General features: G+C 42.7%; 1 protein-coding gene across 2 annotated transcripts in view; it reads left to right on the top strand.

Annotated features, from left to right (window-relative positions):
* LOC134227104 (nucleolar transcription factor 1-like) overlaps positions 1-16484 on the top strand; it is a 45970-nt gene extending 29486 nt beyond the window's left edge. Inside the window, exons 5-6 of one of the 2 annotated variants that reach the window (XM_062708374.1) lie at positions 16028-16171; positions 16230-16484. In XM_062708374.1, coding sequence (XP_062564358.1) covers positions 16028-16171; positions 16230-16302 — 217 coding nt within the window. In that variant the 3' untranslated portion in view covers positions 16303-16484. Of the gene's footprint in view, positions 1-5844; positions 6330-16027; positions 16172-16229 lie in introns of those variants that run through there. The other variant, XM_062708373.1, reaches the window with a different exon arrangement.
* The last annotated feature ends 2056 nt before the right edge of the window (positions 16485-18540 follow it).

Raw genomic sequence — 18540 nt, 5'->3', positions numbered from 1 at the left:
ACAGGTAGGAAGGGAGGAAATGTATAGACCGGTCATCGGACCGGATAGTCTGCACACCGTATCGAATGACAACGGCCAACGATGCATAAACTTCGCAGCCTCCCGCGGAATGGTAGTCCGAAGCACCTTCTTTCCCCGCAAAAATATCCACAAGGCCACATGGAGATCACCTAACCAAGAAACGGAAAACCAAATCGACCACGTTCTAATTGACGGTAAATTCTTCTCCGACATCACGAACGTCCGCACTTACCGCAGTGCGAATATTGAATCCGACCACTACCTCGTTGCAGTATGCCTGCGCTCAAAACTCTCGACGGTGTACAACACGCGTCGAAGTCGGACGCCGCGGCTTAACATTGGGCGGCTACAAGATGGTAGACTAGCCCAAGAATACGCGCAGCAGCTGGAAGTGGCACTTCCAACGGAAGAGCAGCTAGGCGCAGCGTCTCTTGAAGATGGCTGGAGAGATATTCGATCCGCCATTGGTAGCACCGCAACCGCTGCACTTGGCACGGTGCCCCGGGTCAGAGAAACGACTGGTATGACGGCGAATGTGAGCAGCTAGTGGAAGAGAAGAATGCAGCATGGGCGAGATTGCTGCAACACCGCACGAGGGCGAACGAGGCACGATATAAACAGGCGCGGAACAGACAAAACTCGATTTTCCGGAGGAAAAGCGCCAGCAGGAAGATCGAGACCGTGAAGAAACGGAGCAACTGTACCGCGCTAATAACACACGAAAGTTCTATGAGAAGTTAAACCGTTCACGTAAGGGCCACGTGCCACAGCCTGATATGTGTAAGGACATAAACGGGAACCTTCTTACGAACGAGCGTGAGGTGATCCAAAGGTGGCGGCAGCACTACGAAGAACACCTGAATGGCGATGTGGCAGACGAAGATGGCGGTATGGTGATGGACCTGGGAGAACGCGCGCAGGACATAATTCTACCGGCTCCGGATCTCCAGGAAATCCAGGAGGAGATTGGCCGGCTGAAGAACAACAAAGCACCTGGGGTTGACCAACTACCAGGAGAGCTTTTTAAACACGGTGGTGAGGCACTGGCTAGAGCGCTGCACTGGGTCATTACCAAGATTTGGGAGGAGGAAGTTTTGCCGCAGGAGTGGATGGAAGGTGTCGTGTGTCCCATCTACAAAAGGGCGATAAGCTGGATTGTAGCAACTACCGCGCAATCACATTGCTGAACGCCGCCTACAAGGTACTCTCCCAAATTTTATGCCGTCGACTAGCACCAACTGCAAGGGAGTTCGTGGGGCAGTACCAGGCGGGTTTTATGGGCGAACGCTCCACCACGGACCAGGTGTTCGCCATTCGCCAAGTACTGCAGAAATGCCGCGAATACAACGTGCCCACACATCATCTATTCATCGACTTCAAAGCCGCATATGATACAATCGATCGGGACCAGCTATGGCAGCTAATGCACGAACACGGTTTTCCGGATAAACTGACACGGTTGATCAAAGCGACGATGGATCGGGTGATGTGCGTAGTTCGAGTTTCAGGGGCATTCTCGAGTCCCTTCGAAACCCGCAGAGGGTTACGGCAAGGTGATGGTCTTTCGTGTTTGCTATTCAACATCGCTTTGGAAGGGGTAATACGAAGAGCAGGGATTAACACGAGTGGTACAATTTTCAATAAGTCCGTCCAGCTATTTGGTTTCGCCGACGACATAGATATTATGGCACGTAACTTTGAGAAGATGGAGGAAGCCTACATCAGACTGAAGAGGGAAGCTAAGCGGATCGGACTAGTCATCAACACGTCGAAGACGAAGTACATGATAGGAAGAGGTTCAAGAGAAGACAATGTGAGCCACCCACCGCGAGTTTGCATCGGTGGTGACGAAATCGAGGTGGTAGAAGAATTTGTGTACTTGGGCTCACTGGTGACTGCCGAAAATGACACCAGCAGAGAAATTCGGAGACGCATAGTGGCTGGAAATCGTACGTACTTTGGACTCCGCAAGACGCTCCGATCGAATAGAGTTCGCCGCCGTACCAAACTGACAATCTACAAAACGCTAATTAGACCAGTAGTCCTCTACGGACACGAGACCTGGACGATGCTCGTGGAGGACCAACGCGCACTTGGAGTTTTCGAAAGGAAAGTGCTGCGTACCATCTATGGTGGGGTGCAGATGGCGGACGGTACGTGGAGGAGGCGAATGAACCACGAATTGCATCAGCTGTTGGGAGAACCATCCATCGTTCACACCGCGAAAATCGGACGACTGCGATGGGCCGGGCACGTAGCCAGAATGTCGGACAGTAACCCGGTGAAAATGGTTCTCGACAACGATCCGACGGGCACAAGAAGGCGAGGTGCGCAGCGGGCAAGGTGGATCGATCAGGTGGAAGATGACTTGCGGACCCTCCGTAGACTGCGTGGTTGGCGACGTGTAGCCATGGACCGAGCCGAATGGAGAAGACTCTTATATACCGCACAGGCCACTTCGGCCTTAGTCTGATTAAATAATAAATAAATAATATTATCAATATTATCCAATACTTCGGTAGAGTTCTGAGGATCGTGTGAACTGAAGAAAACAGTAACAGCTTCTAGCTGATAAAATTAGACTCCATAAGATGATGTCATCCCCACATGAATGATCATTAACAACTTCGTAAAATATTTTGGAATAACTACCCAAATTAAAATCATTTTCCGAAGTTATATCGGGGAAAAATGTACGTTATATCGAGTGTACGTTATATCGAAGATTGTATATTGTACTGTACTACTACTACTTCTGAACACCCTGAATGATTCTTGGACGATCATAAGCTTCACTGGTAGATCATATATCGATATTTCTGAAGATTTCTAAAGGTTCGAATTCCTAGAAGTTTGTGATAATTGCTTGAAACCATTACATATTTATTACAATTTCGTAAAAATGTTTGAACACATACTTCTTGGAAAACTATATAACACACTAACACTATAAACACTGGAAATGTAATGATTGTCTTAATAGTCATAGGGAGTTTTGTAACTATCTTAAGATGTCCGAAAAAATCTTTTGAAATCCGAGAGGATCTCCGGAAAGTTCTAAAAATATTCTATGGATTTGATAACACAGTTTTTGTCCTACCCACGTCTCGGAACGTGGCCGCGCCTCTAGTTTTATCCGACACTGTATATAAACGCTTTAATATTGTGAAAGACGTTCTCATCATGGGGATGGGTGTTATCAAAGATTTTAAAGTACAAGATAGCATTTTCAATATCACATACTTGTCATTAGCGAACAACTTTTTTTTTGATAGCAGCGCATACTGGTGGTGAAAAGTCGGTAAAAGTAAAAGTCGGTATTTCAGTAAAAATTATCAAGCAACCTCTGATTTTCAATTGTTATTGAAATGTCACTGCTTCATAATAGACTCACAACCGATTCCTCAGCTAACACATTTGATAAAACCTGCAGGGATGATGACTGGATCTTTTTAGTTGGGAAGAGGGAGCTCACGAACTACTCACGGTGGCTCTGGATAATTGAATGTGTGGCATGACGTTTAACATTTTGTTTTGTTTTTATTGCTATTGCTATTGCAACGATGCGCTTCTATGCGTTGATATAGACGAATCCAAGTAAAAATAAGAAGAAGACACACGACGGTGTTAACTTTGACAGATCCTGCAGCGCAGCATAGGAAGATCATTTTAAAATGCTTATCATAAATTCTAGACAAATTGTAATTAAAATCTGATTGATGTAAGATACGGAAAAAGTTCTCAGGTACTTATTTGGAAGCTTATCTCATTTTTTTTTGTATATTTTCCAATAATGTATCTAATTTTTTTAATTTCAGTTTAATTATCCAATTGAGACAGATCCTTAATTTTAAATAGAAACTATCCAAAAATTAGGTAAATTTCACTCAACTTTTGTAAACATGAGATTACTCAACGTTGGGTTCCCACACTTGAATGCCCTTGTTGAGTGGCTTTGCTCTTCATTTTATGACAACAAAGGGAAGAGGGAAGGAGATGCAAGAGAAAAAAAGTATCTAAAATTAGGTACTTTTTTCTGACCATGTAGAAGCTTTCCCGACCCTCTAAAACCAAAACTTTTTTGCCAGTCCGCACCCCCGCACAAACGCGATTAAAAAGAACGGTGAAAATGTTAGTAGTGCATGAAATGGCCAGGAAGGGCTAATTAATTAAGCATATGCTTAATCTTCTTGGCATTACATTCACAAGTGAAACTAATTCGTTGGTAGGGTGGATTCTTGGCTGGATTCGTTGACAGATGGTTCGGTAATTCTGGCAGATCCAAAACGGTGGATCGGAATAGCAACCACCCTATTCTACCGGTTTCGGTGTTGCTCTTGGTGTTCCAAGATGCGATGGCATCGATGGAAAAGGCCACCACGAGGGTAGTAGCGAGCCCTTTTTACGATGGGGAGGGCAAGCGGTACAAAATGGCGTCGATAGCCCCGTCGCTGTTCAATTTTTGAAAAAAAATCTAAGGACCGTATTGCCGTCGTTTGTAATTCCAGAGCCCTGCTTAGAAACATCAATAAACAATCCAGTGAGCTGGCGAAAACCTTGCTGTGTCTTCTTTCTTCTTGTCGCCACTCTTCCTTTATCAATTGATCTCTTCACTTATGGACTAAACCACGATGACGTCACGCGTCGATTTTCAGTAAGAAGAAAACCTCATCTGAGGGCAAAGTTTACAAAAAATGAACATCAACGTGAACATCCGGTGAACTAAAAGCTCCGAATTCACTCAAATGTTCATCGGCCCGCAGCGGATGTCATTTTTTCGAGCGAAAAGAAGAAGAATCGTGGAAAAAGAAAACGCTCGTGGTTAAGTCCATAGTCGATACGCGACAAAGAGAAGACATTCCATAGACCTAATTATGATATCAAGTCATCATTTTGTGTAATTTTGTTCATACAATAACTTACCTGATATTGCTCTTTCAATATGAGATCAACGGACTCTTTTGCAAACTGAAAAATTAAAGCGATTCATCCTCGGTCTTGCGACTACATGCATGTGCCTACCTGCTGATTGTCGAGCTCCCCTTATACGAGATGCACGCTTCGCAGTTGTCTCCATTATTTCCGTAATCAGCTTCGCTGTGTCCTCCCTTCCCTCACTCCTCGCATCCCTCCACTATTGTACTACTTACGTCGTCGACAAGGTACCAGGCGGACTCGTTGCTAGGATTGCAAAGTCGTTTTCAGATAGCACCGAATACTGTTCTGCTGAGAGGATCTCAAGAATCGAAACGAATCGAATCCACCCAACGTTGGTTTCTTCGTTTAACGTTCGATATCTCAACAGTCTTCATCTCTGCAGCACGCAACAACTGGGTAAATACTAAGTACCCGTTTCATTGTGGGATATACGGAGCAAGATGGCTGCCCAAGTCAACGAGACAGCAAGTGTGTGTTAGGCAAGCTCGATATTAGAAAAACAACGGTTACCTATCGCATAGAAAATTCTAGAAATACTTGAGAAACTGCATGATATAAAAATTAGATTGAGAATAAAACGAAATCTTTTGTTGGCATTAGACCATTTGTTTTACTTCATGATATGACGACGATCTATCAACGCCCTCATGTTCATCCTAAAGAAAAGAACCTTTCTATGTTTTAAGATTTATTTCAAATAAGCTTACAATAAATGTGTGTAATTAATTTTGCCAAAAATAATGTGAATCTTTTTTGTAAATACTAATATTTTAGCGTGCATAAATGTCAATCTCGTCCTTAGGTTGCCAACTTTGCTCCGTTTTAATCAACTGATCACAAGGGTGGTAATTAATGCCTTGCAAATTTCTTTTTTTTTACTTGCAGAGATGCCGAAGAGTTCTATCGGCAGCACATATACAAGGGCAAATTGGGCAAACACAAAGAATCCTATGATAATCTGTCTTCGTCGAAGAAACGTGACATTATCGAGCAGCTGAAAGCTGCCCAGAAGCAGTACATCATCGATTTCGAGGTGTACCTGAAATCGCTACCCAAGGATCAGATCCGAAAGTATATCCAGGATAAAGTGAACACAATACGAAAGGCTGAACAATCGGAAGATTCCGATGATGAGGAGGATGATGATGAAGAAAGTAGTTCGGAAGAGGAGGAAGATGACTAGTTGTAGTGCCTAGTTTTGTCTTACATTTAATGCCAACTGTAAATGCTTGATTTAGCGCAATGTTCAAATTGTGCCAGATAGATTTAGTTATTTAGAACATTATTCTTTTCATACTTTATTTGACTCGTTGTATTTTTACGTTTGAAGTTAAGTTACAGGAAGTAAATGTTTGTGTTCACCATCTAAACTCTTCAGTATTTTTCGAAATAATTGCCACTGTGTTAAGCATTTATACATGTTTCTCACACTGTAGAATAATTTATCAAATATCACCTACACTCAGTCATGGGTCCTGATCACCCCTAAGGGTAAATAGAACCAACGTACAACATCTCTATTCTGGGCGGTTTATTAGTTTTAGCATTGACCGAGGCCTATCTACATCTATGATGGTTGTACATGTACACTCCATGTTGTCCGGACCAAAGCCGGACATCTCATATTCCAGGCCACTCGCTAGTTCTCTCATTTCTCATTTTTCACTTCTCGCTTTGTTACGGTTTGTCTTATCTTGCTCGAAGAGTTGTTAATATTTGATCTAGTCCGTATCATTGGTGCTGGATTGTGTCTGTTTTGTTCGTTGATTATGTGTCAGGATTCAAGAAGAAAGCCTGGAAGTAGGCAATAAAATGATTAGTAGTGATTTGTACAAGTTTGCTCCAGAAACAGACATCGAATCATTGATGCCAAATGGCACTAATTGATTCAAAGTGCCCAAACAGGATAAGAATGCTACACCAAAAGCTCAGCTATGAATACAGCAAATTGCTGTTGACAAAATGCGCAATACGCAATAAAAATGTATTAGCGGGATTTGGCTGATGGACCAAAATCTTATATGAAACCTCGTCATATCCCGTAATGGGTATCACCTAGCCATCTCTCTCAGGGCACCAAGAGAGAACGTGCATTATTTTAATTTGTTATTTGTTACATGGAAATTGTGTATCCTTTTGTTTGTATAAAATAATTATAAGGTGAAGCTTGTTACATTGACGCCCGACGTTGGGCGCCATTACGGGATATAACGAGGTTTCACGAGATTTCGGTCCATCAGTTAAATCCCGCAAAAATATGTCCAACTAGCTATTAGTTTGCAGTATTCATAGCTGAGCTTTTATGTAGGATTCTTATCCTATTTGAGGCATTCCGAATCAATTAGTGCTACGATTTGATGTCTGTGTTTGGTTTCCTATGAGAATATTTTTAAATACCATTTTTCTGCTTTTTCTTCTTCATGCAACATAAAGCGCCAATCACACACGGACGACCGAAGCGTCAACTTGAACACCAACCATAAAAAATATATGGGGGTTTGCGCAACGTAGTGAAGTCGCTCAAACGCTCAAACATGTTCGGCGAACTTCGACTCCGCCACCGACAGCTCAAACCAAAATCAAACCGCTTTGTTTTTTTTTCAGCCGAATCACCAACTGTCAAATGGTTGTTAGAACAACCTCACACACGGTCAAATAAAGCAGCAACCGAAGCGTTTCTTTGTAGGTGGAGTCAATGTACACAAACTGTATGAAGATTAGCGGGCCACGAAAGCTTTCGAAAAATCCGCTTTATAAACTGGAGTTGACCATGCCCACGTACGTCATTGGTGGTGGTAGAACGATTCTTCACAAAACCGTGATAATCCGAAATTATAAGTCTAGCCGCAAAGTACATTTTGTCATGAATAAAAAGATCCAGTGTTTTAGCCATACATTAAAGGATAGAGATTGGGCGATAATTTTCAACCTTTCGTGTGCTGCCCGTTTTATCTATAGGCGTGAGCGCAGACAAATTTACATGCATCTGGAAAGACATCTTCCGTTAATTCATTCATTTATTTAGTCTACATCTCCACGCCGTCTCGTACCTGCTGGCTATGAAGCGAACACCATCTTTGCAGGGTTGCTGTCCGGCATTCTTGCAACATGTCCTGCCCATCGTACCCTTCCGGCTTTAGCTACCTTCTGGATACTGGGTTCGCCGTAGAATTGGCGAGCTCGTGGTTCATTCTTCGCCGCCACACACCGTCTTCTTGGGCTGCGAAATTGTGAGTTGACATCTGGGAAGGAGCGACCTACACAGCTCTGGTCCTCACAAGTTCCAATCTCACGCTTCCACGATGACAATCGACCGTCAGCTAAGGATTTTGTACTTAGCTGGTAGTGCAGCCTGGGCACTGTTGTCCTTCTGACATCAGCTAGAGTGAGTGGGTGCGACCAAAGGGACCATCGTACCTAACCCCTAATCCCAAGGCGTTAAGCGACCCGTGCCGAGGGGATGCATGGCCAGGGGGTGAAATAATGAGCTAGGCCTTTAACGGAGCCTGTGGGGTACCTGGGCACCCTCCACAGTAATTGTCCCTTACCGCGTTATGCTGGGCTCTGGCGTGGTGGACCTCTTTTCCCGAGCAACTCGTGGGACCAAAATGGAAAACCAAGGCAATTCTTCAACTAGTGGTAGTAGTGTAGGCGACAACCAATGAGAATAGATAGAAGGTGTGGAAGAAGACCAAATGCAAGTGTATTAGTGGATGATGAAAAATGTAATGGCTTCTTATGGGAGCTCGTTCGAATGTAGTAGTGAAAGCTTTTTCGCCATACACAAAAGCAGTGTTGGTAAAAACTCAAAATCACAAAACTCATGGACGATTCAAATCAAGCTTGAGTCGAAACGCACCAAACTCAGCACCTAACAACTCGTGGACGAGTTAAATCATCCATTTGAATCATCGTAGGTTTTCTTTTGTTCTCCTTCGTTAAAAACAGTGAATTGATGTTTGTCGCATAAAATATTAGACACTCTTTTATGTATAAGCAATAAATTGCCCCCAAAGTGATTTCAAATGCGTTTTTAAACCAAAATGATTTTTTGGCAAATGAGTGAAATGATGCGTTTTAGCATGAAAAAATCAAGCGTGATGCATTCCTTTAAAATCGCAGACGATTTCGTTCGCACGGGAGCGCTCGTTGATTGAGATTTATGAGTGATTTTACCAACACTGCACAAAAGGGACGCACACAATATATGGATTTCCAAACCTTAGTATTTATTTTCATTGGACGACAACCCCTTCGCAAGAGGTGGGTTGTTCAGGTCTCCGCCTAGGAGGCCAGAAGCAATAGTCGGCAGCTCGGTGCGCAGCGCCAGCGTGGGTCACTTAACCATCAACCAGGTTACGCCGGTAGAGGTTATAGACGGCTCATGGCTTGTGAAGGCGATGAACCGCAAACGCGATGAGCTTTCGGCCTTCGAGGTGGCAACGGAACAGCTGGACAGTAAGGACCTCAAGAGGAACTTGCTGAAACTTCGAAAGTCGATGTTGGACGCAAAGCTAGAGGGGGCGGTCGGGACGGCCAAGTGTAAACCCGTGAAATCCGTGGAGTCGAGGTCTACCCAGACTGAGGCCCAAGGATTCGCGGACTCGGGCAAGGTTGAATCGACCGAGGGCGTGCCAGCGAAGACGGTGGTGCCAAAGTCTACCCAGACTGAGGCTCAAGTATTCGCGGGCACGTCGGGGTCACTGCTCCAACGGAGCAGACACAAAAACGGGAGAGACAGTCTCCAGGCGATGAGCTCCCTGGGGGCCGCTCCAAAACGCGGAGGGTTACTACCCCGAACAAGAGTAGTGGGGCTGGGTAGCTGAACCCCGGCTAGGTACCTCCCAAACCGGGGGAGGAAGGACCTGAAAAGGTCCATCCACCCAGGAAAGACGGTGGTAAGGGGTTACGGCAGGCTGGGAACTCTCAGCCGCCCCAGACCAGGGAAATAGAGGGGGATGGCGCCTCCTGGACCCTGGTCAAGAACAAGAGGAAACCGAAGACGTCAAGGGCCGAAAAGAAGGCCCAGGCGAATGAGGGTAGCAAGAAGTCGCAGGTAGCACTGGTTCGGCTATCTGCAGCGGACGCCTCCAAGGTAGTCAAGTTAGGGAGCGTCAAGGTGGGATGGTCGGTGTGCCCTGTGGGCATATACGAGCAACCCGAAGTTTGCTTCAAGTGCCTGGACATAAGGCACAATGCTGCACGAACCCTCCCAATTGTTTGATTTGTTCCAGCAAAGCTGTGAACAGCAAGCACCCCATGGGGGGTTCGAAGTGCCCAGTGTTTAAGCGTGCTGCAAAATCACAGTGCAGGTAACGCAGCTGGCTTGCTCGGCCTCGCCCGAGTGTTTAGTGTGCGCAGGTTTAGAGGAAACGGCGGAACACGTGTTGTTCGTGTGCCCACGTTTTCGCGCAATGCGTGACCACATGCTTGGCACATGTGGTCTGGACACTACCCCGGACAACCTAGTTCGGAGGATGTGTAAAGATGAAGTTGGCTGGAACGCCGTTTTATCGGCTATCGTCCAAATCGTCTCGGAGCTACACAGAAGTTGGCGCGTGGACTCAAGGATGGCTAGTTCAGGCGCAAATAAGAGGTGGTCCAAGGGTTCGGAGTCGGCTTCATGGGTCATACCGGTGCCCTGTGGTCGAACTCGATCCTTTTATCGAACAAGTGGCCGCGTAAAGAACAACATGGTATCGTCGCTTTCGCGGCGTCGGTCAACCGGGCGGGTTCCGAGCCCGAGGACGAAAAGGGGTCCTCGTCAAGGCTGGGGCAGGCGTAGGCACCGCGTCGGCAAGTCCCTCTGGGTGCACGATACCATGGTGTTCTTCTAAAAAAGCGAGTCACGATGTTCGATTGCAGCATCGCAGGACACGCAGCTAACCTCGAGGGTGCGTTATGCACTGGCCCCCCTTTGAAGCATTACTTTCTGGTTGTACCGAAGGGACTATGGGCTTGGCGGCAAAGGAAACGGTTTCGCGAAACATACAAACATCACCTCAATTCGTCGAGCTGAGTCGATTGGTATATAACACTATGGGTCTCCTAGCCTTCTATCAAAAGTTCTGGAGCAATGCTGTAGCCTTTACGTATACTTAGTATACGAGAAAGGCAAAAGGCTGAAAAAATAAAAATCTTACATAAGGCTGTAACTTGTAACCGTTCTGGTCTAATTGTATCTTGCTGGCTCCACCGCAAGTCCAAAATTCATATCCCACCCTAATGAAACAAACTGACAGCACCAGAAATTGAGTGCCGCTTTCGCAAGTGAAACACTCATGGCTCCTCTCTTATTCATTCCTTTCGTGACAACACTCATTGACAATGGTGTGAATGTTCTGTCAAAACAATCGCTTGTCAGAATGATGTCAAGCTCGACACATAGATTACGCCAGTGTAGCGCACGGATTTACATGCAAGGTAAGGAGCAAATTGATGAATGTAAATTTACAGGTTTATTATTAAAATTGCAATCCGTCCTTACAAATCTAGAGTATAAATACTCAGCCATTGCTAGAAAAGCTTCTTTCCTGTTTCTACCAGTGGACGATCTAGAAGTGCGCGTCGTGTCTAGAATTTAAAAAGTATTAAAATTGTGATTAGCTAAAGAGTGTTAAAAACTTATTAATTATAGTGTTGTTTCTTTACATAAAAAACTTAGGTAGCGATGCTTAAAACTAATAGTACGGGCAATAGTACGAAGAAAAATATGTGAAAAGAAGAACAACATAGTACGGTTCGTGTTAGAACAAATATTGTTTGTATGATTATTAAAATGTTCTTCTATTATTGTATAGTTTGCTCAAAATCAGCTAAGCAAAATTGCACTGCAAAACATTTGTGTGATTTAGAAATATTTCAAGAGAAAGGTAATTGAAATATTGAATGTATTATGTATTGTGCAAAGTGTTAGACAAGATGGCGTCACGGTAGGGTACTAACCATGTGGTTAGGTCCAGAAACGGGCCTTTCTCTTTTCTATATGTTCTCGGAACAAGTTCCAACTATTCCTCAGGACATACTTGCTGAGCATACTATGCCATTTAAAACACGATATCATACCGAAAAAGCTGACTATCACGTTTTTAGGGATTTTAACCACTATGAATCGGGTCGAAACAAAACGATGACACGTGTGCTAATCCACCCTAAAATCATTCCTCTAGTGAGGCAGTTGGTGGGACAGCGCGCCCACCCGTGTGGTATGTCGAGGTTGTTGGCCGGAGAAGGGACCCCCCTCACAAAGAATAACAATCTAGACTAAATTAATGATTTCGTGTGTGTTACTTCTACGTGAAGTTAAACGTTTTACAATGATATGGAAATGCTAATATCATCTTCCAAACTTGGACGTACATGTTCATGATAGCATTAGAGGCGAAAGTATAGAATTGATAGTTTCGTTAGGATACGGCAGGCATGAAGAATGTTTTTATAGAAGTCGATTTGAAAGCGAGCGGAGGGCAATATTTGTGATGGCACATATCGCACGACCTTCCTTCTGCCAAGCTCCCGTATGAAGGGGGAGGGAAGAATATCAGTGTGGAAGCTGATATATCTCCACTGGCAAAAGGAAGGTGGTTTGACTTGCTCATATGCCATCGCGTGCGGAAGGATTTGCTATCGACGAGTACTGTCCGTATCCTAACGGAACTATCAATTCTATACTTTCGCCTCTAATGCTATCATGAACATGTACGTCCAAGTTTGGAAGATGATATTAGCATTTCCATATCATTGTAAATCGTTTAACTTCACGTAGAAGTAACACACGAAATCATTAATTTAGTGTACTACCCTTGGTGGGGCATCCATCAATTAAGCTGTTATTGGTCGACGGTACAGCAGCAGTGCCTTTCTCTGCTTTGTTCTCTCCGAGGCAGCCAAGTTGGTTGCGACGAGACGGACGCAATGAGAAAACAGAACTGTGCAATAAAAATCCTATTCGACTAAATGCTGATGTCATATTAGAAATTTGGGGACAGTACTCGTCGATAGCAAATCCTTCCGCACGCGATGGCATATGAGCAAGTCAAACCACCTTCCTTTTGCCAGTGGAGATATATCAGCTTCCACACTGATATTCTTCCCTCCCCTTCATACGGGAGCTTGGCAGAAGGAAGGTCGTGCGATATGTGCCATCACAAATATTGCCCTCCGCTCGCTTTCAAATCGACTTCTATAAAAACATTCTTCATGCCTGCCGTATCCTAACGGAACTATCAATTCTATACTTTCGCCTCTAATGCTATCATGAACATGTACGTCCAAGTTTGGAAGATGATATTAGCATTTCCAAACAATCTAGAGTTCCCTCTTACTCCACGGCAGGCTACTGACTGGTATTTCTGCCAGCAGCTGTAGTTATCTTTATTCAACAATAGGAATATGCAATATACACATCCATAACAATATTCCTTATTCTACCCAAGAGCATCTACAATCAACTGGCGCCTGCTCCCAACCATCTACGGTCTACAGCGAAGCGTCGCACACTACCTGATATTCCAACACTCCTCCTCCACTCCGCCTCGCAACTCTTCTGGCTCCCTCTAACACTGAGCCTCTAGTCCTGAGCTCCTCCTCGCCGAACAATGCCTCCTGGCCCAATCCGTTGCCCGTACAAATGGCCTCTATCCGACGTTTGCACAGCACCAGCTGTGAATTATCCGACGCTTCAAAGCTTCCTCCTGACCAGCCAGCATCCTACCAAACGTTCCAAACTCCTAATGAATTCCGTCCGGCGCTACCCAAGACTTACGTGGGTGATCCATGATCCCACTGCGGCAAGCGACTTATGCGGTCGATCCATGATCCCACTGCGATAACGTCGACGGCCATAACATCCCACTAAGATGGAGAACGGGAACGTTTCTGGGCCCATAACCTGTTGGCCGGAAAAGGAACCCCTCACAAAGAATAACAACTAGAGTTCCCTTTCAACTGATACTTCTGCCAGCAGCTGCAGTTATCTTTATTCAACAATAGGAATATACAATATACATTAGAGTGGGGCGTCATGGTCATTTTTTCAAATCAATGGTTTTTCGAACCCATTCTGGGTCCTGAACAACTGTGCAGAAATTGGAACCGATTGGTTGCTTCCTCGCTTTCCGCATCGCGTTTGAAGTTTGTATGGAAATTAGTATGGGAGAACGTATATTTTTGCATTTCTACTACTAGAGGTTTCAGTTCATCGTAAACCAAGTGGCACATTACGTTAAAGTATAACCCAAAGGATGCCGAAAAACTTTCCTGAAGAAGGCACGTTGCTGGAAAAAATCATTTATTCTGCCAGCACTGCCGAACTACGTGGGGCAATAATTTAACTGAGTGTTATTTCAAAATTATTGATTTTATAGTACTTTGGAGCTAATGGGAGATATTCGGAATGATTTCACAAAGTAAAAAAATTCCAACTAGAAGGAAAATGGGTTTTGCCCTCTGACAATTACAGGTTGTCCGGTAGTGCTGGCAGAAACATTGATTTTTTGCATATGGTTAAAACAATCATTTTTCGAAACGTAATAACATTTTTTGTAGACCTTCCAGCCAGGCATGTCCAAACACCGCACCGCACCGAGAACTGTTTCGAAGCACACCACCAAATGCATTAAGCTTACCACTCGATTTCGGTGGCTGACGAATGAGTAGGCACCGCAACGAGTGTAAAACCGCTCTCGGTGTCTGTCTTCAACCATCGGCACCGTGTTATGTCGTTTAGCCTAGCACCGAAGCCGGGTACTCCCGATTGCGCAAAGCACCGAGCCGAGTTTTACCGATTATAGATCGCAGTCGACTTGCTTTCTTATCCGGTATTTCCATACTCTAGGCTTACTATGCGGGACTCTTCTGCTAGAGTGTTAGGTAATGTTTCTGTAAGCGAGAAAGTTATCTGTTGCTCCTTGCTTTGTGTAGTGTTCTGGTTTTGCGGGTTGATTCAATAACATAGTCAATTTTATATTGGATAAAAAACGATAATCTTTCATAAGGGTTTTTGAAATTTTTTGAAGGAAAGTGCCAAGTATTTTTTGATATAATTCCTGGAAAAAATATGTGTATATTTGAACTTGCTCTTTCTTAAAAATGAACTATCGCGAAAAACTCCTGGGGATCTTGATGAAACTTATGAAGAAATTTTTCAACAAACTTCTGAAGAAATTCCTTCGGATGAAGGCAGCCTCAAACGCCGTTGGTTTTCAAGGCAGGATAACTTGAAGCATTCGTTCGTATCAATGATAAATATCTCTGGAGCAATTTTAAAAATGATCGTTTGCTGAATTTCTTTTGAAAAATCAATTTAAATATTTGAAACAAACTTATCGAGCATTTATTAAAAAACACGTAAAGATTATGTATATGAATCAATGGAGAACCCGCAATTATTTATACAAACCATGTTTCTTTCCCGAATAAACGAATAACGAACTCCCGAACGTAACAAATGTCAGGATCAACTTACAAAAGTGTAAGTAGCTATATTGCTTTTTATTAACCGCTTGTTAACCAATTGACTACACTACATATGTACTTACAATTCTGTAAGACTTTTGTTATTTGGCTTTGACTTTTGTTATTTTTTTGTAATTTTTTTTCCAGCTGCGTACCTTCTTCAGCAAAGTCTTTCGGCATCTTCCAGACTATATGCTAACGTATTGAGTCACGTGATTGATGATAAATTGAAGCCGCTATGTAAAAAAGTACGTTTTCCCATACTAATCTCCATGTAAATTTAAAACGCGATGCGGCATGCGAGGTCGCAACCAATCGAGCCCATATTTTGCACAGTTGATTGGGGTCCCAAAACGATTCAGAAAAACCTTGATCTCACTTGATCGGACGAAGTTTGCGTTTTTCCATACAACTGCGCCCCACTCTAAGATACATCCATAACAATATTCCTTATTCTACCCAAGAGCATCTACAATCAACTGGCGCCTGCTTCCTAACCATCTACGATCTACAGCGAAGCGTCGCACACTACCTGATATTCCAACAGAGGTACAACACCCTGAATGGAGAATCACGTTGAGCTTACTTTCCTTCCTTCCTTCCATTGTTACAGATATGATATTTCACCTCAGCGTTCTCCACAGAACATTCCCGGAGACCTCAAATCAGTAAATGGTATACAAGAAAATTCGTCGAACACGTGTCAACAATCCCACTCCAAAGAACGCAGTAACTGGATCCCGAATACACAACTAAGGTGAGTTGAACAGTGTTATACTGTATGCTATATTGAATTTACTTAATTTCTGTTACAGTACCATTCTCCGGCCTTCAACATACTCCTGGGAACCATTTTGTAAAAACATTCTTCCTCATCTTCGTCATTGAAAGTTGAAGTTCGGGCTGAATAATTTCAAATACGCATTCATGTGATGTTCACTGAATGGCTTGTTGAATGTAAATTGTTTTTTTAAGGTCAGTTGAGTTTTCGTTTTTTAAGTTAATCTAGCAAGATTAGATAAGAGATAGCCCGAACTATTGAAAGATTGGTTTCTTTAAACCAAACATGAATTTGCAATCTGCAATTGCAATTTGCAAATATATATATATATATATATATATATATATTTTAATGACCGATGCAAGAAGCGATTCATTTGATTTGATGAACAAAACCAAAAAAAAACTTTGCCACAAAAAACCACTTGCGTACTTAAAGTTTTTTTTTTCCGAAATTAGTGTTAATTACATGATTGATTAATTCAATACCAAATTTTCAAAACGACTTAGGGTCTGTTCAAATATTACGTAACGCAATAGGCGGTGGGGATTGTTTAATTTTCGTAACGATTTGTTAAGCAAAATATGGGGGGTGGGTGTCCTTCGGAATATTGTTACGCGTAACAAATTAATTGCATAGAGAAAAAAAATTAAAAATGTTAAAAAATGTTAATTTTCTTTAAAATAGCATAAAATATACAATGCATTATTATTTATTGTAACGCGTGTTAAATCCTACCAAAAATCTTTTTTTTTTCAATTTTTTTTAATTGTTACGCGTTACGCTAAGGGGTGGGGGTAGTTCTGAAAATTGTTACAGATTGTTACGAGGGGGTGGGGGGTTCTCAAAAACAACGTTTTTCGCGTTACGTAATATTTGAACAGACCCTTATCTGCTTTTGTAAACAAAGATTCAAACGTCGATTTGACAAATTTGAGAGCACTCTCACGCAAACCAATACCATTAATACGTAAGTGGAGGCTTCTGCTACCTGTTTATGATGCTGGTTCGCGAAGGAGTGCTCTCAGATTCGTCAAATCAGCGTTTGAATCTTTGTTTACAAAAGCAGATAAGTCGTTTTGAAAATTTGGTATTGAATTGATTATTGTGTTCGATGTTAAACGAAATCCCCAAAACGCGATCAATTTTTAGATGGCATCAGTTAGCTATATTGTTTAACTGTTGCATGAGGTAAAAATACCCATGAAAATCGTTACAGCTAAGACATCAAAGCAGTCTTTGCTTAGCTAGGGCATATTGCCCCTCCTTCCCCTAGAAGGTGTAAACCAGTATATTTATTCTTTTTGGAATAAAATGTTGTAAATCATGGCGGAATAAAATTACGGATCTTAAAAAAATGATCGTGCTGAAACTTCGAAAGCCGTTTAACTCGCTGCTTTTACTGGCATTTCACCAGTAGCTAACTGAAGGTGTTTCACGTCACAATTTATAAATTGGTATACAGTCATGCAAGCAGGAGACCTGCCAATTCCGATTTTGTTTTAAAGCTCAAACTTTATACAGTAGGAGAAGGTGGGAAGATTTGATTCCTTCGGAGACTTGACCCCTTGGGAGACTTAATTCTCCGCTGTTTTACCGAGAACTATAGCAGTATTGTTAGAGCGTTCTTTTATTATAGATCCTCTAAATGATCGTTATGTGACGAATTATTTTTTGATTGACAACCTTTTTTACTCTATTATTTACTGTGTTTGTCCCTCCTAAAGATGTTTTTTAGTGACTAGCAAAATTTGAACAACTTCCCCTAATATTGACAAAATGCTATCATTTTTTCACAGCACAAGCCGTCAATATGCTAAATCAAGACAAAATTTTCAAAACGACTTATCTGCTTTTGTAAACAAAGATTCAAACTAAGATTTGACGAATCTGATAGCTCTCCCACGCAAACCAACACCATCAACAGGTAGCGGAATCCTTCACCTACCTATTGATGGTGATGGTTTGCGTGGGAGAGCTATCAGATTCGTCAAATCGTCGTTTGAATCTTTATTTACAAAAGCAGATAAGTCGTTTTGAAAATTTTGTCTTGAAATGATCTTCACTGATAAAAATGCCAACATTCCACCACAATTTCAGGATAATTGAATTTTGAGTTGTTGTCACAATATGAGGAGACTTGATTCTTAGACTTGAGAAGTTTGGCAAACAAATTCAAGAAAATATAAATTTGTTCTCAAGCGGCTATTTTTTTGTAGATTTGACAGATGTGATGAAGGGTTTGCTCTAAAAAAATATTTATTGAGTAGATGTTATAGAGAGAGAATCAAGTCTCCCCAATTTTGAAGATTGCATGCGCTATCGAATTCCATAGCAAAAATCGT

Source organism: Armigeres subalbatus, chromosome 3, assembly GCF_024139115.2.
Source record: "Armigeres subalbatus isolate Guangzhou_Male chromosome 3, GZ_Asu_2, whole genome shotgun sequence".
Lineage (NCBI taxonomy): Eukaryota > Metazoa > Arthropoda > Insecta > Diptera > Culicidae > Armigeres > Armigeres subalbatus.
Note: the sequence above shows the minus strand (reverse complement) of the source record. Positions and strands in the feature narration are given on the sequence as shown.